General features: G+C 42.2%; 1 protein-coding gene across 1 annotated transcript; it reads left to right on the forward strand.

Annotated features, from left to right (window-relative positions):
* The first annotated feature begins 16834 nt into the window (after window positions 1–16834).
* Window positions 16835–20015, forward strand: LOC123142366 (myb-like protein D). Its single transcript, XM_044561311.1, has 2 exons — window positions 16835–17019; window positions 18714–20015. Exons 1-2 carry the CDS (start codon window positions 16835–16837, stop codon window positions 19348–19350), a joined length of 822 nt encoding a protein of 273 aa, XP_044417246.1. The 3' UTR covers window positions 19351–20015.
* The last annotated feature ends 2599 nt before the right edge of the window (window positions 20016–22614 follow it).

The following is a 22614-nucleotide window of genomic DNA, read 5'->3' on the forward strand; positions in this document are numbered from 1 at the left end:
TCCACTTCGGGCTATTGTGTCTACCTTGGACCCTCACTTATCTCGTGGTCGTCCAAGCCGCAACCTACGGTCTCTCGTTCCAGTGCTGAAGCTGAGTATCGCGCGGTGGCCAACGCCGTCGCCGAGTGTTCGTGGCTTCGCCAGCTGCTTCAGGAGCTCTCTTGTCCTGTTGACCATGCCACGGTGGTCTACTACGACAACGTCTCGGCGGTCAACCTCTCCACTAACCCGGTGCATCATTGACGGACCAAGCATATTGAGTTGGATATTCATTTTTTTCGGGAATAGGCGACCCTTGGCCATATTCGTGTTTTACACGTCCCTACTTCCCAACAATTTGCCGATATCATGACCAAGGGCTTGCCTACGACGTCATTTGAGGAGTTCCGGCCCAGTCTTTGCGTCAGTTGCGGTGCTGCTTCGACTGCGGGGGGTGTTGAGTATATGTGTTATGTGCATATTGTGTATTGGGCCCACCTCCTAGTTCCATGCATGTATAGTTGAGGTTCGTGGCCCACCTTTGTACATCATATATACATGCCTATGCATGAAGAGCAATACATCGTGCAATCATACACAGAGGAGTAGTGTACATTGGTCTCTAGTGCACTTTGCTCAACAAATTGGGTGAAAATGTTCAGTAGAACCATGCAAGTCTTCATACTTTTTCTCATGGCACAGGTTTGCCTTGTCTTGATGATGGCCGCACCGTTTGCACAAGCCGCTGGGAGGCCTGTGGCATCCTTACCATGGATTGCGGGGTGTTGCCCGAGGAACTATTTGTGTTGTGGTGTTGGTGCGGTTGCCCCGACATCCCATGCATTGCAGGCCACCCCTGTACCTTGAGTTATGGTTTCGCTTGATCTCCTCTCATAACATAGTTGATATAACATAGTAGCATCACAAAGGTTGCATGGTTTCATTGATTCATCTCTTTTCTACTGCTTGAATCTTGTGATGCCGCTTTTGAACAATGTCATTCCTATGTCTTCTTATAACTAATAAAATGTGAGGATATTTTTATCTTATTTGAATTGTGTTGTAACATTACCTACTAATGTGGATGATCTGGGTGGACTACATAGATCAGATCTTGTAAAGATGTAATCTAGGACTTTGCGAGATGATGAAATTGTCCTTTATCTTGGTCACCTTTTCGTAGAAGTGTTGGTCGGCTGTCGGCATCCCTTAATTTGTGTCTTCTTGTAGTGCATGCTCTAGAATCATCCATATTTTGTAGTTTTACAATAACCTTTGAGGCAAATGGGGCGTGGTACGTCTGAGGAAGTCAGTTCACCAAAGCAATGCCCCCCCCCCCTCCAAAAAAAGAAAAACCAATTATGTGTGCCATGGGCGTACAGTGAAACCACTTCCTTTCGACATGCAAGCCATCAATATTCATAATGAGATCTCGAACATGGATGCCAAGTAATTCGCCCCGTGCTGATGTCGTCAGGCAACCCGCTCACTTTTTTATGAACAAAGTAAGGCACCGACCGGTGCCAATTTCATTCAGCTCAAAGAAATAGTACATCAGGGAATACAATGGCATGAAGAAAACAGAGAAGAGTGGGTACAACCATTGGAAGTGAGCCAAAGAAAAATACTACAGATAGGCTGGCTGAAACACCAACCAGATGAACTACTCAAAGAACAGATACATCTGAAGAAAATTCAGGATGGAGGCAGAGTAGAGTGGGCACTGCATGAAGAAGATCTAAATACGCCTTAGAACCACTGAAAGAACAGTAATCTTGTTTGATGTCCTCAACAGAAGCCAGCTTGATTGTAAATGTGCTTCCTCGATAGAAGTCCTCAGAACCATGTGCTCTACTAGTAACAATGCACCGCATGCAACCTGAATCCTTGAACCTGGAAATTGGAAATAAGAGACACCACTGGATAGGAAGCATGTGAATGATTAGAAGCAAAACAAGAAACTTGAGTATTGCATCAGACCGAAGTACCTGTTGCGCAAGATTGTGAGCAATACCATTAATTTCTCGAGAAATATGAAACACCTTAGGATGCAAATTAGAAGTACATTTGAAAAAAAATAGCCAGTGCTTTTCTGATACTCCAGGGAGATGTGGGCTCAGAGATGTTCCCCAAAGTAGCAAACTTAGCTAATGAAAGACAGTCCATTAAGAAAGTGGGAGAAGAAACATTCAGCTGAGAGGCCAAATGAGCAGCAAAAGAAAGAGCAATCACCTCAGCTTGCAAAGGAGTAGAGGTTGGGGGAGCCGAAGCTTGAATTTGTACATTGTAATCCCCTCGATTACAAGGCACAGAGATGAAAACTCCCACACCTGTAGCAACTTCTCCTTGCATTAAACCAGGAATCTTGTTAGACCCGAAAGTTGCGTCAGAATATACTTTAGAACCAACAATTAGTAAATCTGATCTAAGTGTATCTCCCTGTGTAGGGAGATGATCCGCAAAAGGCTGATCCCGAGGTTGAGACTGCTTCATAGGGAAACATGGGAGATTATCATAGGAATCCGGAAGTAAGGCAGTAGTAGCAATCTGAACTTGGTGAGGAGAAGCTTTTTCCCTGTCAAAGAGAAAATCATTCCTAGCTTTCCAGAGCCACCACAAAAAGTTGAGAATATTAAAAATGGATCCATGAGGATGACCCATACGAACGAAAGCAATAAGAACCGAGTGAATAGTGGAATGGCCTTGGATTAAGACATCTGATCTAATGAACCAAGGAGAGGAAAACCAGGCCACACGAGCAAAGTGACACAGGAAAAACAAATGAAACTCATCCTCTTGTTGGCCACATCTACAACAATTCTGAGAAATGTGAATGGAGAAACGGCCTACTCGCAAACCCGTAGGTAAAGCCTTTCTAAGTAATCTCAAAGCAAAAGTTTACACCCTAGGAAGCATATGCTTTCGTTTCCAAATCAATTTAAGCGGGCTTTTTAAATCCAAGGAAACAGCAGCATGCACATTTCTAGTATTAGCATAAATCTCTTGCAAACAAAGTTTATAACCAGACTTAGAACAGCAAATGCCATTAGGAGTGAGATCCCAACATAGCAAATCTGGACCATCATCATCAATAATTTCAGTTTGAACAATGATAGAGGCCATAGGTTGGAGAAAAAGAGAGAAAACAAGATCATGATTCCAACTATTTTGCCCCGGAAGCCAGAGATCTCTAACTATAGATGGGTAAGCAAAACCAGCTTGCTGAGGAATGAGATGGTCATGGATAGAGTTCCAAAGACTACACCAAGGCATGCTCCAAATGGAAATGTTTCCCTGAGTTAATTGATAGAAAGAATGAGCCTTAAGTTTAGGTAACATTTTCAAAATAGAAGCCCAGAACGCAGATTTAGGAGGGGTCGCAGCAGCTGTCCAAATGGAAGTACCATGAAAATACTTAGCCTTAAGAACTAGGTACAAGTGAGAAGAAGGAAATTTAGCTAACCTCTAAGCAGCAGCCAAAAGAAGGCTCTCATTAATGGCTTTTAAATTCCTAATACTCAGACCACCTTCTTTAGAGTTGCAAATATCCTTCCAAGCTCTAAAACAAAGACTTTTCTTAGAATCATTTTCTCGCACACCCGTTCACCAGAAATTCCTAATAACAGCCGTCAGCTTAGCAATGAATTTCTTTGTAAACAAGATATTAGCCATATAATAGACCGGAATAGCCGAGAAAACAGAACAGATCAATTCATGTCTAGCAGCATGAGAAAGCATGTTAGCTTTATAAGTGGGCAGTTTATTTAAAAATTTGTCAAGAAAAAAGTTGTAAGCTGCAACTCTATTTTTAGCAGGAAGAACAAGCGGGTGACCAAGGTGGGTGAAGTTACTATCCAAAGTAGCAACCGGAAAGATTTTCCTAATCTCCTACATAGCTGTATGAGAAACATGAGAGCTAAAAAGAATAGCAGATTTAGCCCAATTTGGAATTTGACCTGAGATAGAACAAAAGTCACTACTAGAAAACAGGGCTTTCGTTCGGGCCTGGCCAGCCCATTAGTCCAGGTTCCGCACGAACCGGGACCCATGGGGTGCATTAGTCCCGGTTCGTGAGCCCAGGGGGCCGGCCGGGCCACGTGGGCCACTGGTCCCGGTTCGTCTGGACCTTTTGGTCCCGGTTCAACGCACGAACCGGGACCAATGCGCCTCGCCCCTGGCCCATGACCATTAGTCCCGGTTTGTGCCACAAACCGAGACTAAAGGGTTGGTCCTTGTTGCGGCCAGAGTTTAGTCCCACCTCGACGACCGAAGGGCGCTCACACCGGTTTATAAGCCCGTCCCTCTGTGCCTTGTTGAGCTCCTCTCAAAATGAAAATAGATGCCCTTATACAGGGAATTTGACCAAAATTCATAGTGAGTTTCTCTGAAATTCATCCAAATTTATTATGAATTTAGGTTGAATTTTCTCTATAGGCGCATCTATGCTCATTTTTTTATGTTGGGGTTGGCGATCTTTACAGACTTTTTGTGTGTTGAATATGCACCATTCAAAATCAGTCTCTGCTTTGAATGGTTCATTTTGAACACACAAAAAGTCTGGAGTTCAAATAAGTTCAAGAAAATGAAATCCCTTTGTAACAGATGAGTTTTCGTCCGAAACCCTGATACTTCGAAAGAGATTGTCCATTTTGTTCACGAAGTGCATCCACCTTTTGCGGGGACCCTCTCAACTTTCTTGCACATGCTATGTGGATGACATGATGATACCATGCCAACTTTCAACCTTTTCAGAGTTCATTTGAAATGCTTTTCAATTTTAGGGTCTTATAGCTCAAAATAATTAGTAAATGCATGAAAAATAACAAATGAAGTCAGAAAGGATTGAAAAATGATGATGTGGCTTTGAATGGTGCATTTTGAACACACAAAAAGTCAGGAGTTCAAATAAGTTTAAAAAAATGAAATCCCTTTGTAACAGACGAGTTTCCGTATGAAATCCCGATACTTTGAAAGAGATTGTCCTTTTGTACACGAAGTGCATCCAGTTTTTGTCGTAACCCTCTCAACTTTCTTGCACATGCTATGTGGATGAAATGATGATACCATGCCAACTTTCAACCTTTTCAGAGTTCATTTGAAATGCCTTTCAATTTATGGTCTTATAGCTCAAAATAATTAGTAAATGCATGAAAAATAACAAATGAAGTCATAAAGGATTGAAGTGGCTTTGAATGGTGCATTTAGAACACACAAAAAGTCAAGAGTTCAAATAAGTTTTAAAAAATGAAATCTCTTTGTAACAGACGAGTTTCCGTATGAAATCCTGATACTTTGAAAGAGATTGTCCGTTTTGTACACGAAGTGCATCCAGTTTTTGCCGGGACCCTCTCAACTTTCTTGCACATGCTATGTGGATGAAATGATGATACCATGCCAACTTTCAACCTTTTCAGAGTTCATTTGAAATGCCTTTCAATTTTAGGGTCTTATAGCTCAAAATAATTAGTAAATGCATGAAAAATAACAAATGAAGTCAGAAAGGATTGAAAAATGATGATGTGGCTTTGAATGGTGCATTTTGAACACACAAAAAGTCAGGAGTTCAAATACGTTTAGAAAAATGAAATCCCTTTGTAACAGACGAGTTTCCGTATGAAATCCTGATACTTTGAAAGAGATTGTCCGTTTTGTACACGAAGTGCATCCAGTTTTTGCCGGGACCCTCTCAACTTTCTTGCACATGCTATGTGGATGAAATGATGATACCATGCCAACTTTCAACCTTTTCAGAGTTCATTTGAAATGCTTTTCAATTTTAGGGTCTTATAGCTCAAAATAATTAGTAAATGCATGAAAAATAACAAATGAAGTCAGAAAGGATTGAAAAATGATGATGTGGCTTTGAATTGTGCATTTTGAACACACAAAAAGTCAGGAGTTCAAATAAGTTTTAAAAAATGAAATCCCTTTGTAACAGACTAAAGCTTCATGTATATAAGGCACACTTGTGAAAATTTTGGTTTGCATCTTGCAGTTCGCCCCTGACGACGCGCGCGGAGAGGACGCCGCCAGGCTGTCGGACGCCGTCGCCATCGCCCCCGCCCCGGAGCCCACGCCGACGCCGTCGCCGTCCGCCGCCCCCGCCCCGGAGCCCACGCCGACGCCGTCCGCCGCCCACGCCGTCGCCGTCGCCCGTGCTCTGCTCCGCGCGCCCGCCCGGATCCTCTGCACGCCGACGCCGTCTGCCGCCCCCACTGTCGCCGTCGCCGCCCCCGCCGTCGCCCTAGCCGGCCGGCCCCGCTGTGAGCCGCCGCCGCCCCGAATCCTTTTTTTCAAATTTTTTATATGTATTTTTTCCATGTATATATACTAGTAAGTGTTTAATAAAATTAGTTAGATTAGTTGAATTAGATGTTTTTCCATGTATTTTAGATTTGTTGAATTAGATGTTTTTTTGTCAATTTATGTATATATGTGCATATTTAGAAAAAATGTGTTGAACTAGTTAAATATAATAGAACTAGTTAAACAAGTTTATTTTTAGTAAGTGCTTAGTAGTTGAACTAGTTGATTTAATAAAACTACTTTATTTTACTATAGAAGTGGTTTATTTTAGTAAGTACTACTTTATTTTATTTATAGTAAGTGCTTAATTAGTAGTTGAACTAGTTGATTTAATAAAACTACTTTATTTTACTATATATAGAAGTAATTTATTTTTAGTAAGAACTACTTCATTTTATTTATTTATAGTAAGTGCTTAGTAGTTGAACTAGTTGAACTACTTTATTTTAGCAAGAAATTTAATAGAACTAGTTTATTTTTTTAGTTCAAGCAATTAATCCCGCATCGACGTCGACGATGCCTATCCCGCATCCTCGTCGTCGACTCGGCGGAGGAGGCCGGCTTGATCAGAGGGGCCATGTCTGGGACTGGGCTCCGCCGGGCTGGTTTTGGGAGGTGCTACCTTCCGGTGGGTGTAGGTTGGTGAGGAGCCAGCCCGTCGTTGACCTGATCCTTGTTTGGTTGCGGTCGCGTGGGCCAGTGACGGTGCCGAGGCTTCCGGACACCGCGGAGGTGGTACGTCACCGTGTCAGCGAGGAGGACCAGCACGTCCATCGCTACATGTTTGCGTTGGAGGGCAGGTTCGACAATACCTGGCAGGTTCTTCAGGGTTCTCACTGGAGCTATGATCCTGTGATGGTTCCGTCCCTTTGGGTGTCCACCGCCCGCGCCGATACCCGTCGGGCGCTACTGTTCTAGCTGTACTAGCGATGCTATATGTATGATAGTATTCGAGGCGTATTAGTGATAATATTCGACGATGTACGGACGCATGGAGATGATGTAGTTTTGCTTATAATTGAATGCATCCTAATTTGAATACTACTTTATTTTGTGATTTGATTTTGCTTATTGAATGCTCAAAGTGGAAAACTACTCCTACTTTGAATGCTAAAATTGGAGAGCACTATGCAAGGCGTATGCATATGATTAGTTGATAGCTTATAGGGTTTTTGTTTTCGCAGAAATCTAGGAGCCCCCGGCCCCTCCATCATCCCCGCCGTCGTCCCCGTCACTGCCCCCTCCGACATCGAGGTGAGACTAGCCAAATCCTCTTTTAGAAAGATAATTAAACGATATTTCGGGTTGACTGTAAGTCTGTCGAGTCTCCACCATATATGAGAGGACGAAGAATCCCGACTGTTGTCGTGGGGGTAGCTTCTCCTTCGTTCCCGTGTGCTAGACAATTTGCTGTAATGCACTCGAGAACGAAAGGAGGAGCTACCATACCATCACCGACGGTCGCAAATGTCAGAGAGGAATCAGTGAGGGAGAGTTCCACCATATATATATGAGAGGACGAAGAATCCCGGCTGTTGTCGTGGGGGTCGCTTCTCCTTTGTTCCCGTGTGCTAGACATTTTGGTGTAGTGCACTCGGGGACAAATGGAGGAGCGACCATCACCAACGGTCGAATGTATACACCACGTGAGCTGAGAGTTTTCAAGAAAAGACTCGACAAACCGATAGTCAACCCGTGATGAATAATAATGATCTAACTTAGGTTTTTTTTAGTACATATATTTAATTGTAGACGTTTAATATTTGAATTACGAACATAGGAAATGTCGTACTCGGACGACGAAAGTCTCCCGGAGTGCGACTGGTGCCACGACGACCGAGGTCAGTGCGACAGGCCTTCCCTGGACGAAGATCGGCGCTTCAGTATTAACCTGGAGGAGACCTTCGATGTTGAAACGGTACGCAATGATGACAAGTGTTATTTTTTTGTAATTAAGCACGACTTCAACTATTTCAACGTGTACTTTTCATCATTTACAATTCGGCTAGCTTATCCCATGCCATGCAAGACGCTACGTCTTGGAGAGGATGGGTTTTGAAGACCATGAAAATATGGAAACAAAGAAACTTCACCTAAGGACCCATCATGATATAGATTTTGAAGTAAATCTGTATAATTCTAAGAGCGTAACCCATTTTGGTTGCAAAAATTGGGAAGCATTTTTCAAGATGTATGGTTTTGATGAGGGTATGCTTGTCACCATGGATCTTGGTGATCCTGACATCGAGCAAGACAATATGGACATTTGGGTCCTTGTTGATACGCCTCCAATTCTACCGCTATGTGAGTTTCTCAAACATAGTTATTAGCTAATTTATATTGTTCATTTCAAAATAGTTGACAGCTTATTTTCATTGACAGCTTATTTGATTGTTGAAACAATGTGCGGAACATGGTAGTCAGAACCTACTACACCGATGGCTCTGAGTTAACTTATAAGGAGAAAACTCATCTGGTCGGATTTTGTACTGATCTTGAGAATTACAATATCTATTGTAAAACTCCTCCACATTATGGTCAATATGTGCCACTAGTGCACGTGTTGAACTACGGTAACTACTATGGAGATACCCTGGTAAGATTTCTTACTATTACGACATCCATGCATCTTTTGCATACTTCTAAAACTAGTACATCATTGCTAACTATGAAGTTATTACTATATTTTTTTAACAGATAATCCCAGAGGATTGTGTGCCTCATTTGATGTATCAGAATGGTAGGCTTGATGTTTTGAACATACAACCAGGTCATCCTACGAATCGCAACTGTCCATACCAGATTTCTAAAAGAAGTGGAGACATGCAAATCAAAGAATGGAAAAAATGTATGGACAGTCGCAAGGAGGTTCTTGGAAGCAAAAGGAAGCGAAGCGCAAGAATGGAGACAGGATGATCTCCAGTCTCCATAATGGAGAGTCAGGGTCTATATTGTTTTATGCTATTTTACCTTAAAGAGGGTATTTCGGTCCTACCTAATACTGATGATCATGTGCTAAGAACAATTAAGTAGGGTTGGTTCGATGACTATGAGGATGATGATCGTATGACTGGTTATTAATAACGAGTAGAAGTTGTATGATGATGATTAGTAGGACTTGTTATTATATATGATGATGCATGATGCACGCATGAAGAGTTATTATATATCAGCGGGTGAAATGATCATGGATTGGATTGAAGTGAAGGCAACATGCATGTGGTGCATGTCGAAAGTAGTACAATCCAAACTTGATCAAGTTAGGATTAGTATTACTTTCGACATGCACCACATGTTGCCTTCACTTCAATCTAGGCCATGTTTAGGCATAGTAGTACGTAGCGTTGGTAAACCAAGCACGGAGATATAAGAGAGGACACTTCTCTCTAATAGCTACCTAATAACAACCTAAATTAGCCCCCAAAACCCCTAAATCAGCCCCTTTCAAACAAAAAAACCTCAGCTCCAGCCAGATGCTGACGCGTGGATGCCTATTGGTCCCGGTTGGTGACACCAACCGGGACCAAAGGCCCCCCGGCCTGGGCTGGCCGCAGCGGCCACGTGGAGGCCCATCTGTCCCGGTTCGTATAAGAACCGGGACTAAAGGGTTAGGGCATTAGTAACGATCCGTTAGTCCCGGTTCAAAAACCGGGACAAAAGGCCCTTACCAACCGGGACAATAGGCCCTTTTTCTATTTGTGAGTGATGAATAATATTAGCCATAGCATGAGCCTCCTATAAAGTGGCTTTCCCACAAACCAAAAGGGCATCAGCAAATAAAAGAGAGTGAATGGAAGGACAATCTGGACCAAGAGAAATACCCTGGAGATGATGAGCAGCAAGCGCTTCATTAAGAGCAATGGATAATTCATTTATAGCAATAACAAACAAATAGGGGGAGATAGGGCAACCTTGACGAATACCTCAAAAACTTCTAAACTTGTGAGAAGGTTGTCCATTAATGAGCACAGAGAAAGTGGGAGAAGAGATGCAAGCATGAATCAAATTAATAAAATGACCATGCAGCCCTTTGCGCGTAAGCGCCGACACTATGAAATTTCATTCTAAACGATCAAAAGCTTTGGCAAGATCAATTTTAAGCATGAAAACATTGTGTTTCCAAAATTGAAGAGAAAAAGAGTGGGTAATCTCCTGAGCAATAATAATATTATCACTAATTCTTCTACCCGGCGACCCGCTCACTGATGTTTTGACTCACGGAGTCACTATGTTCCCTTAATGATCTTTTCGTATATAACTGGTTGTTGCTTTAATTAGAAGAAACCACACCAATCGTAATTGTTGTTAGTAATGGAGCGGTAAGCATATGCAAATCGAAGCACCATTTTCCTTCTAAATACACTTGTAAAAGCATTATGAGTGTCTTCTTCTGATTTAATATTTATGCAAGACACATTATGAGTGCCAGTTGTGTTGTAACTTTTTTTGCGAGGCACAACAACTGGATTGTTGTCGATATAAGGGAAAACATAAAATAGTATCAGAACTTCTGCATTTAGAAACCTGTTACTAATATATAGTGGCATCTTTTTGCTCTCGATCGATGTCCTGGCATGACAGGCTTTGTCGCTGTTCCCTCACCATGGAGTGGGGAAGTAAAATCGGTAAGTTAGCCTATTTACCTAGTCGCCGTTCATTTGTTCACCGAGTCATGAGACAGCGGGAGGAAGGAGACGAAGGTCCCAAACGTGAGACCAAAAAGGTGGACTAGGGCTCGCCCTAGTTGTGCTCTCGGGTATTTTTAGTTACTAGTAGGAGTAAGAAGCATTGCAAATTGCTCCCTCTGTTCAATCCGTGCCAACCCTAGCCGCCCCTCCTCCTCACCACCCCCCTCGAACTAGATCGCCGCCGCCTGAGGCAGCCGCCGGGCAAACGGGGCGCCAACGATGGTGGCGGCGGGGCCTCGGTTGCCTTGCCTCTGCGTGGGGAACCCCGGATCTGGAGCGGCGGCTCCATTGGCAAGGCACGGACGGCTAGCAGCCGTGCGGGCGGTGGATCTGGTGTCCCGGCCGCGCGGGCGGCGGGATAAGGTGGTCGTTGGCGGCCGGCGAAGGCTTCTACGGCGGTCGGTGCGGGCGATCTGGCACCTCCCTTCCTCCTCCGCTCGGCGTGCGGGCCAGCCTGGTCGGGCCGTGCTTCCTCTTGGTCGCCGGTTCTGTACAGGAGGCGCTGCTGGTGGCGGGGATCTAGTTCGGGCGAAATCCCTTGCCGGCCATGACCGGCCGCGCCGACGGCGACGCCTGAGGGCGTCGTTCCGCTCCTTGGAGGCGTCGGTATGGACTGATCTCCTCACGGCGCCGTTCCCTTCTTGAAGGCGCCGCTTCGGGAACCTTGGGGTTGGGTGGCGCTTGTAGGTGGTTGGCGACGGCGGTGCTGCGGCCCTATCCTAGCATGGATTTACGTCCGTTGCTTGGAGATGGACTCGCGTAGGTGGAGGTCGTCGCCTGGCGTCGTGGTGGCGTCAAAGGCGGAGGACCTGCCAAGACTCGCGTAGGTGGAGGTCGTCATTTGGCGTCGTGGTGGCGTCGATGGCGGAGAACCTGCCAAGGTTGTCATCTCAATCGCTCTGAAGATGGACCAGTGGAATATGGCGGCGACAACACATGTGAGTGCGTCGGACCGGTTTGAGCCCCGGACCCGGTAGATGGCTCGGTCGGGGCCTCCGGCTTTAGATGTTAGGCTTAGGTGAGAGGTCTAGATATGTGGCCCAGCTTGCACCCCTTCATCATTTGAATAGGAGTAGCGACAGATGTTGCGAAGATGACGGATTCAAGTATATTGTTGTTCTACTTTGTAAGTTCCTCGAGAATAATCAATAAAATGGCCGCATGCATCTTCCAGATGCATATGCCGGAGGTTATCCTCCTTTTTTTTTAAAATGTAGTCCATATTAATATATTCAAAATATTTTATAGTATTTGTGAACGAAAGGAGTAATTAATAGTAATGCAACAATTTCAGTGGAGGCCAGTCAGCAGCTAACTAAATGTGCTGGATGAGACTGGAGAAATGCATAAACGATTTACACATGATAGAACTACTCTTTTCTTATTAAGGCGAATCAGGTTCGTTACTGACTGCCAAAGTCACGGCCGTTTCTGCCTTTGACGCTGATAAGAGATTCTACACTGTAAGGCCTCGTTTGAAATGGAGGGATTCAGGAGGACTTGAGGTGTGGAGATTGGAGGGGATTTGATGAATCCCTCCCCTCCACCCAATCTCCTCAACTCCCCTTGCAATCAATCCCTTCCTGAAAAAACGCGTTTGGTAGGCGGAGAGTGGAGGAGGCATGCACTGCCGCTGCCCTCGAGGTTCTGCTTGTGCAAGGCCCTCGACTAGAGTTCTGAACCGCGCGGGTACGAGGGGATTGGAAGGGATCGGAGGGGGTTGGGCTGTGCAAACCCCACCTATCAAATGGGCCGATGAGGTTTCGTGGGGCTTCTGGCCCTCCGGGGGTTCATCCTCTCCAAACCTCCTGAATCCTCCTGCGCCAAACGAGGCCTAAAGGAAAAGCTGAAAGCTCTCCTATCTCGTGTGTTTCTCTTCTCTTGCACCTTGTCGGAAAACAGCGTGCACCAGGGACGCTTGATTCCATTGCAGGCATCAGTTCAATCTATCATGCTACAGGGAACCGGCACTATCTTCTTTTTCTTCTTCTTTTAGGTCGTGAACGCAAGTCATTTGAGACATTCACATGGGATTACATAATCGGTACGTTGTGACGGAACTGGACGCACATGATGAAATAGATAGATATTCCTACGGTAGATTTATCAGCATCAGTGTGGAGCTAAAGTGTTTGATGTTTTGTATGAATGGTTTGGTCTGAACAATAAAGCCGACCACTCAGGACCTACTTTTGGGCTTTTTTTTGTATTATTGTATACTAGCAAAAGGGCCCGTGCGCGGAGAAAAAAATTATAATCTTGAATGGCCAAGATCACATTTTTTTGCATCACCGACATTTTTCAAATTCATGAACACTTTTACGAATTTGCAAACATATTCTAAAATCAATAACATATTTTGAATTCATGAACATTTTATAGTATTTACAAACATTTTTAGAAATTGTGAACATTTTTTAACAATTTTCTTGAATAGGCAAATAATTCTAAAATGGACGAACATTGTTTTAGAAATCGGTGGAACCATTTTTGAAATTCACGAACATTTTTTGATTTTACAAACATATTTTGAAATGCATGATCATTTTTTGAATCAGCGAACATTCTATGAATGAATAAACTATTTTGTAAGTCACGAATAGTTTTTCAAATATTTGGTTATTTCCCCATTCATGAACATTTTTTGAATGATGAGATGTTCTTCAATTACATTAAAAAAAATTTATACACGAATTTTTAAAAAGTCATGAACGTATTTTGATTTCATGAACATTTGTTTCCGAAATTTCGAACATTTTTTGAGTCAGATTCCTTAATAAAATTGCAAATATTTTTTGAATACACAAACATTTTATGATTTATCAAACCTTTATTTGAAAATTATTTTCTAAATTTCAAATATTTTTTTGTATTCCGAAATTATTTAAAAAATAAAAAAGGAAAAAGATAAAAAGTGAAATGTTAAAAACAGGCCGCCCGGACATGGGCCCGCCCAGATATGCGGCCCACGCCTTATCCCTCCCCGCAGAGCCGAGTATGTGAGGTCCCTACTACATGGGCCTGTCCAGACGGGGATTTCCCTGTGTGAAACATTTATATCACTTATATGTGACATTTGTGGGTAATTTCTATGACGTGCCATAAGAAGAAATAGCCCCTTTTATTACTAGCAAAAGGGTCCGTGCGTTGTAACGGGAGAAATAAAATCAAAATCTCCAATGACCATGACCATATTTGCTACATCACTGAGACACCCTATCACTCTCAATTTCATGAAATCATGAATAATTTTTGAAATCACGAACATGTTTTAAAATTCTTACACATGTTTGGAATCATGAACATTTTCCAAATTCATGAACACTCATACAAATTTTCAAACATTTTCTAAAATCAAGAACATTTCTAGAATTGATGAAAAAAATTATACTATTTGCAAACACTTATTAAAAATTCTGAACATCTTTATAAATAATTTTGTTTAATCGGCAAACATTTTATGGAAATTGATGGAAAAAAATTCGAAATTCAAAAACATTTTTCGTTTTGACTAAATTTTTTGAAATACATGATCATTTTTTGAAACAGTGAACATTTTCTGAATGACTAAACTATGTTGTAAGTCAAGAAATAGTTTTTCAATTTTAGGATATTTTTCCATTCATGAACATTTTTTGAATTAGCGATTTATTTCAATTTCATTAACAATTTTTGATACACAAAATATTTAGAAAATCATGAATATTATTTGATTTCCGAAAATTTTGTTTTTAAAATTTTGAACATTTTTTGTGTAAGCAATTATTTTTTGCAAACTGCGACCATATTTTGAATCCACAAGTATTTTATGATTTATGAAAAATTTATGTCAAATTCTCATTTTTTTTTTCGAAACTATTTTGAAATCTCAAAATATTTATAGTAGAAAAGAAAAAAACAGGAAAGAAAAATTAAAATGGAAAACGAAATTAAAAAAACAGGCCAGCCTGTAATGGGCCAGCCCAAACATGCGGGTAGCGTCTTCTCCCAGCGTGCAGATAGCATTAAAGGAGGTCCCAAGTGTAGGGCCGGCCCAGATGGGGGAATTCCCCTGTGTGAATTTTTTTATCACTTATATGTGGCATTGAACTCATGAATCATGCGCTATCACATCCAGCTAGCCGCCATGTCTCGCTCGGACAACCAGATGAACTTTCTTTCGTCCCTGTAAACATTTTGACGATATAATAAAAAGCTTTGGAATTTGTCTAAAAAAAACTTATAAGTGGCATTGGTGGGTAATATTTTGTAACTTTAGAGGTAATTTCCACGACGTACCACTAGAAGCGCAATAGCCCATTTACTATTATTAGGTACTCTTTTTTCCTTGTGGAGGTTTGGAAATGAGAGAATTTGAATATAGTAACTCTCGAAAACTCTTATTGGACGAGAGAGATTTAATATGATATTGGCATGGGTTCTACCAACTAAACGAAGAAGTATTTGACTGGATAAACAGACAATTTCCTTTAATTGACAAACATTTTTATGAAAATTGGTGGAACAACTTTTGAAATTCAAAAATATTTTTTGAGTTAATGAACATTCTTTTAACTTAATGAACATTTTTTTTAAATACATGACCATTTTTTTGAATCTGTGAACGTTGTATGAATGAATAAACTAGTTTCTAAGTCATGAGCAGTTATTCAATTTTTAAGATATTTTTTCCTTCATGAACATTTTTTCAATTGGTGAAATTTTGTTCAATTTCATTAACAACCCTTTTTAAAAAATCATGAACATTATATTTTACCAAAAAAGCAAATTGTTTTTTTACAAAATCGTGGACATTTTTTGAATCCACAAACCTTTTATGATTTATGAAATCCTAAATTATTTAAAGTAGAAAAATCATAAAAAGAAAAGAGAAAGGAATAATAGAAAACGAAGTTACAAAAATAGGCCGACCGAACATGGGCCGGCCCCAAACAGGCGCACTGCATCTTCTCCGAGCGCCTAGAGCGTAGTATAGGAGGTCCCTACTGCATGGGCTGGCCTAAGCGTTGTCAAATTTATTCATATATTATTTTCGATTGTACAACCATAATTTTTCTTATCTCTCTCGTTCCACTACATGCTCCTAGTCAATGAATTTCTTTAATAATGGTTGTTTTTATTAACTCAAAATATAGCATCAAGCAGATACAAAACATAATGAGCCACACCCGGTCTATGCATAACTAAGATGCACACAGCCAAAAGCAGAAGTCTGACAAAAATAAGATAAGAAGATCGATATATCGACAACAGTGAGTCATATAGTTGGTTTTGGGTTGGGAACGGCGGTGGCCTGCCAGAGGGCAAGACACTGGCTGTGTACGCTGGTGTCACCTGGTGTGGCATTCGTGGGACCCAAGTGGTAGCGCCTCCTCAGTGATGGCGGCGAGCGCGGACGTGTTGGACACCACCTCGTCTATGTCCATGCAGCCCACTTCTTTCTCTGTAGGAAGGACGCGGTTACACTCGCGTTGACATCGGATGACTCGGTCACAGGCACGGGAGGGGTGAGAGGACATGGCACCGTCAATGGCAGCCACGATGCCCGTGCCACCGTGCTCCCTCCCTGTGCCGACCTGGAGCAACTTGCCACTCCTCGGCTCGTGGCCGGCGGGCTTTACGGGCCACCTAGCCATTTTTATGCCAGACAACTCTTCTTCCTGCTCGTCAGATGCCATGGAGAAAACTGTTCAAGGAGGAAAATGGTGAGTGGAGGTGTGATGCGGTTCTTGCCCGACATCTGGCATTGTTTAAATAGCGAGGGGACACGAGGAGCCAAGCGACATTCTGTTTAATGCCAACCGGCTCACGAATGAACATGTGGCCGGAGTAATTATCCTGGAACACACGTGGGTTTAATGATGGAAGGCGGGCAGTCTGCAAGAATGAGGCGAGGATGTGTGTTTAGCCGGCGTGCAGCGGGCGGCGCCCTCGGCCGGCGCTCTGCTTCCATTGCGGAGGCAGTGAGAGGCCGCGTCCGCTCTGCAGCGCATGAATGCGGGCAGCTGGCGCAGAGCGGGAACGCGTGCGGGCGAGGGAGGAGGGGGTTTGGGTGGGCATGGGTGGTCAGAAGCGGTCGTGGGTGTTGTCCGAACACCTGCAAAGCCCCCCTCCATGTTTGTCTCCGGTTTACGGGAGAAAGTACGTCCAGACCTTCCAATGGACCGATACAGGCCCGCATTGGATGGCACAACACGTCCGGACCATGTGGTCCGGATGGTTCAGGACGGTTTAATTGAGGGTTGACGTTGGAGATGCCTTAGAGTTTATGAATCCATTGTGTTTTTCTAATCATAAAAAAACACTTATAATAAGTTAGAAGGAAAGACACGTTTATATGTTAGGTTCAGACTCCAGCTTTCCTCTTACATATGCTTTATTCTGATCCGACTGATTCCAATAGAGGGAGCCTAGCGTTGTTTTTCTGGAAACTCGCGGGATAAGGAGACATGCATACACATTCTTTCAAGCAAATCACATCCATTCTTTTAACTCATTTTTCTTATTTTAATAATATAATAGATCATTTATATTTTTTATCTCAAACAGTTGACGTGTAATTTATATTGTAATCTGAGGATAATGTTTGGATTTTACTTTCAAATATATTTGAAATGGCCATGATGGAATCACATCCATTTATTTTATTATTATTTGAATTTGATCCAAAAGATAAATAATGAGTAGAGGTCATGTCAACTTTTCTGAGAACTTTGCTAATCAAAATATAAATTGTATTTAAAAACATCTATTTTTAGCACGCATGAAAAACATAACACGTATCTTTTCACACATAATGAACGGTTGTCATAAGAACTCATGCCATGCCACAACCTCCCTCCGACCCTGCCAACATTGTTGCAGCTGCACTCGCAAGCCTTAGCGTAGATGATAATTTATACAATTTGCGTAAAACAAAATAAGATCTACAAATGAATAGAAGCTAGAACGTACATTGGCATGCACACACATTGCAAGCCATACTAAGCTGATAAGTGTTAATAACTTGTACAACATATACAACACTTAAGACAAGTAAAAGCAATTTCACGAGTCATGGTCTATCAAAGCAAGCCACATTACTAGTCTAATCCATCTTAACAGGTCACACATGATTAAAATCTTGTTTGTGTGCAAGTCAAGCTTATCTAGTTTACATGTAACAACTTGTAGAACATTACAAAATTTATGTTTGCTAATAACTTCTAGAACACTACAACACTTGACATGTAAAAGGAATTTGATGAGTCATGGCCTACTAAAGCAAGTTATATTACTAGTCTTATCTACCTTAACAGGCCACACAAGATTACAAACTAAGTAACGTGCCAGCCATGCTTATCTAGTTTATGCGCAACAATTCGCAGAAAATTACAAACTTAGTTTCAGAAAATAGGTAATCTAGATTAGTGTTTGAGCTGTAAAGTAAATAAGATGAGTCAAGCGTGTTATCACACGTTTTTGGTTGTGGAATGATAGTGCAATAACAAGGAACTTTAATGACCAGTCCAAGAATACACTTGTAAGTAGTGCTACCGAACACAACATACCAAATTATGATTTTGAGAAGCATCCAAGCACTTTCCACACAGGCAAATGCCAATTGTGAAAGAGATCATGCCATGGTAGCTATAAATACGCTCGTAGCATGATGACCATCCTTCCTCATCCATCATTCTCATAAGTAGAGTGCATCATTTAAGCCAAGCAAGCAGTGGTCAATACAAATCCATCATGAAGACCATTCTCATCCTTGCCCTCCTTACTATCGTGGCGACCACCGCCACAACTGCAGTTAGAGTCCAAGTTCCACAATTGTAGCCACAAAATCCATCTCAGCAACAGCCACAAGAGCAAGTTCCATTGGTACAACAACAACAATTTCCAGGGCAGCAACAACCATTTCCACCACAACAGCCATATCCGCGGCCGCAACCATTTTCATCACAACAACCATATCTGCAGCTGCAACCATTTCCGCAGCCGCAACTACCATATCCGCAGCCGCAACCATTTCGACCACAACAACCATATCCACAACCGCAACCACAGTATTAGCAACCACAACAACCAATTTCGCAGCTGCAGCAGCAACAACAACAACAATAGCAACAACAACAGCAACAAAAACAGCAGCAACAACAACAGCAGCAGCAACAACAACAACAACAGCAACAACACCAGCAACAACAGCACCAACAGCAGTAGCAGCAGCAGCAACAACAACAACAACAACAACAACAGCAGCAGCAGCAGCAGCAGCAGCAGCAGCAGCAGCAGCAACAACAACAACAACAACAACAACAACAACAACAACAACAACAACAAACAGCAGCAGCAGCAGCAGCAGCAGCAGCAACAACAACAACAACAATAACAACAACAAATTTTGCAACAACAACAACAACAAATTTTGCAACAACAACAACAACAACAAATTTTGCAACAACAACTGATTCCATGCAGGGATGTTGTATTGCAACAACACAACATAGCGCATGGAAGCTCACAAGTTTTGCAACAAAGTACTTACCAGCTGGTGTAACAATTGTGTTGTCAGCAGCTGTGGCAGATTCCCGAGCAGTCGCGGTGCCAAGCCATCCACAATGTTGTTCATGCTATTATTCTGCATCAACAACAACAACAACCGTCGAGCCAGGTCTCCTTCCAACAGCCTCAACAACAATATCCATCAGGCCAAGGCTCCTTCCAGCCATCTCTGCAAAACCCACAGGCCCATGGCTCTGTCCAGCCTCAACAACTGCCCCAGTTTGAGGAAATAAGGAACCTAGCGCTACAGACGCTACCTGCAATGTGCAATGTCTACATCCCTCCATATTGCACCATTGCTCCATTTGGCATCTTCGGTACTAACTGAGAAGAGAAGAACTCTAGTACTAGATATATGAAGCATTGTTTTCTTAGTCCATGGTTTGGTCGTTGTTGCTGTGAAAAAATAAAGTGGCATGCACTATCATGTAAGAACCCGAACTATACTAGTTCAAACTTGGGAATAAAAGACAAACACAAGTCTTGTCTACATATGATTCTTTGTTTGATTTCCATTCATGTGCGCATTCACAAGTTCACCCCTAATTATATATATATGCATTAAGTAGATATTTATGTTGCATTAATCTAAAGATAACAAAATGACTCTAAAATTTGAATTAAATTGAAGTATTTCCTTGGAATTTCAAATGGAATATTATTAAAGTAGTAAGGACTATCCACATCCTTGGCTTGCCCTTGATCAATTATTTGCAGAGAAGCATTCAATTTGTCAATCAACATGAGTATATTCATCGCGGCTACTCCAAATCGGCATGAATGAGGTACCGGTGCTCTGGAGCACTACTAGCTAACTGCTTCTCATGTGAAGGGGTGCGGGCGCGGGAGAGGTGTTTCTGGTGGGGCAGGGGAGTATGAAGCGGCCGTGGCAGCGGTCCAGATGCCCACAAAGACCCGTAGTTTGTTTTTGGTTTACAGGAAAGTGCACATCCAGACCGGCCTGCGGGCCGATATAGGACCGTATTGGATGGCAAAACATGTCCGGATGGTTGCGAGTGGTTTGGGGGTTAGCTTTTGTAATGCCCGGTTAGTTATGCTATAGTAATTCCCTGCTAGTGATGCCACGTCACCCTGATTACTGTTGTTAACCTCACAATTATTCAATCCCATTCAAATTCAAATTTAAAATAAAGGCAAACATCAAAAGTTTTCAAACATTAAAACTAAAATCTTCGAGAGGTGAAAAATAATGCGTAAGTAATTATGCTGGAGAAACCACACTTTTACAAAATGTTTAAATACTATAAAATGAATAAAACAGTGGCTTAAACTATTATTAAAATGCTTTTAAAATAGTAAAAATGTTATAACTAAATTAATTGGGTGCCAAACTTTTGGTGGCAGTGGTATATTTAGTAGAACTAATTTAGATGCTAATTATATAATTTACAAAATTAAAGTAAATTGAAAACAGGATAAAACAGAAAAGGAGAGACAAAACAAATAAAAGCAAAAGGGGGCAACTCCTCGCTGGGCCTCGGCCAAGCTGGCCACTGGGCTAGCTAGGCCGACCCAGCCGCCTACATTAACCCACCACTCCCCATCGAACCCTAGCCCGATCTCCCCACTTCCCCCACACCCCCTTGATGTCTACTACGCAACTTTATTCTTATAGACACGTGTTGGGCCTCCAAGCGCAGAGTTTTGTAGGATAGTAGCAATTTTCCCTCAAGTGGATGACCTAAGGTTTATAAATCCGTGGGAGGCGTAGGATGAAGATGGTCTCTCTCAAACAACCCTGCAATCAAATACAAGAAATCTCTTGTGTCCCTAACACACGCAATACAATGGCAAATTGTATAGGTGCACTAGTTCAGTGAAGAGATGGTGATAAAAGTGTAATTTTGATGGTAGAAATATATTTTTATAATCTGAATAAATAAAAACAGCAAGTTGGGAAATAGTAAATGGGCACAAAAACGGTATTGCAATGCTTGAAACCAAGGCCTAGGGTCCGTAATTTTGCTAGTGCAATTTCTCAACAGTGCTAATATAGTTGGATCATATGATTATCCCTCAAAGTGCAATAAAGAATCACTCCCGAGTTCCTAATAGCGGAGAACAAAAGATAGAAATTGTTTGTAGGGTATGAAACCACCTCAAAGCTTCGGTTCGATCTGTTCAAGATTTCGTACTAAAATAACACAAAGCTATTTTTTCCGTTCGATCTGTCCTAGAGTTCGTACTAAAATAACACCAAAGCAAATTCATATTCATAATACACAATCCACACAAAGAACTACAAAGAGACCCCAAAGTTTCTATCGGAGAAAAGATAATAAAAACGTGCATCATCCCCTATGCATAGATTACCCCAACATCACCTTGGGAAACCGCAAGTTGAGTGCCATAACATATATCAAGTGAATCAATACGATACCCCAATGTCACCTCAAGTATTCATACCGCAAGACATACATCATGTGTTCTCATATCTGAATATTCAATCCGACAAGACAAAACTTCAAAGGCTAAAGATTCAGAGTATAGAGGGGAGAAACATCATATGATCCATCTATATTAACAAAGCCCATGATATAGATCACGAGAGAGAGATTAAACACATAGCTACTGGTACAAACCCTCAGCCCCGAGGGTGGACTACTCCCTCCTCATCGTGGTGGCCGCCAGGATGACGAAGATGGCCACCAAAGATGATTCCCCCCTCCGGCAGGGTGCCATAAAGGGTCTAGATTGGTTTTCGGTGGATACAGAGCCTAGCGGCGGCGGAACTTCTGATCTAGGTTAACCCCAAAGGGTTTCGGAATATTTGGGAATTTATAGTGCAAAGAGGGGGTGCGGGAGGCCACCGAGGTGGGCACAACCCACCTGGGCGCGCCAGGGGGCCCTGGCGCGCCCTGGTGGGTTGTGCCCCCCTCATGCTTCTTCGGCCCACTGTTGGTCTTCTAGTCCATAAAAAATCTCCATGAAGTTTCATTGCATTTGGACTCCGTTTAGTATTGATTTCCTGCGATGTAAAAAACAAGCAAAAACGGCAACTGACACTGGGTCAATAGGTTAGTCCCAAAAAATGATATAAAGATGCTATAAAATGATTGTAAAACATCCA

Source organism: Triticum aestivum, chromosome 6D (genome assembly GCF_018294505.1).
Source record: "Triticum aestivum cultivar Chinese Spring chromosome 6D, IWGSC CS RefSeq v2.1, whole genome shotgun sequence".
In the NCBI taxonomy this organism is placed as follows: domain Eukaryota; kingdom Viridiplantae; phylum Streptophyta; class Magnoliopsida; order Poales; family Poaceae; genus Triticum; species Triticum aestivum.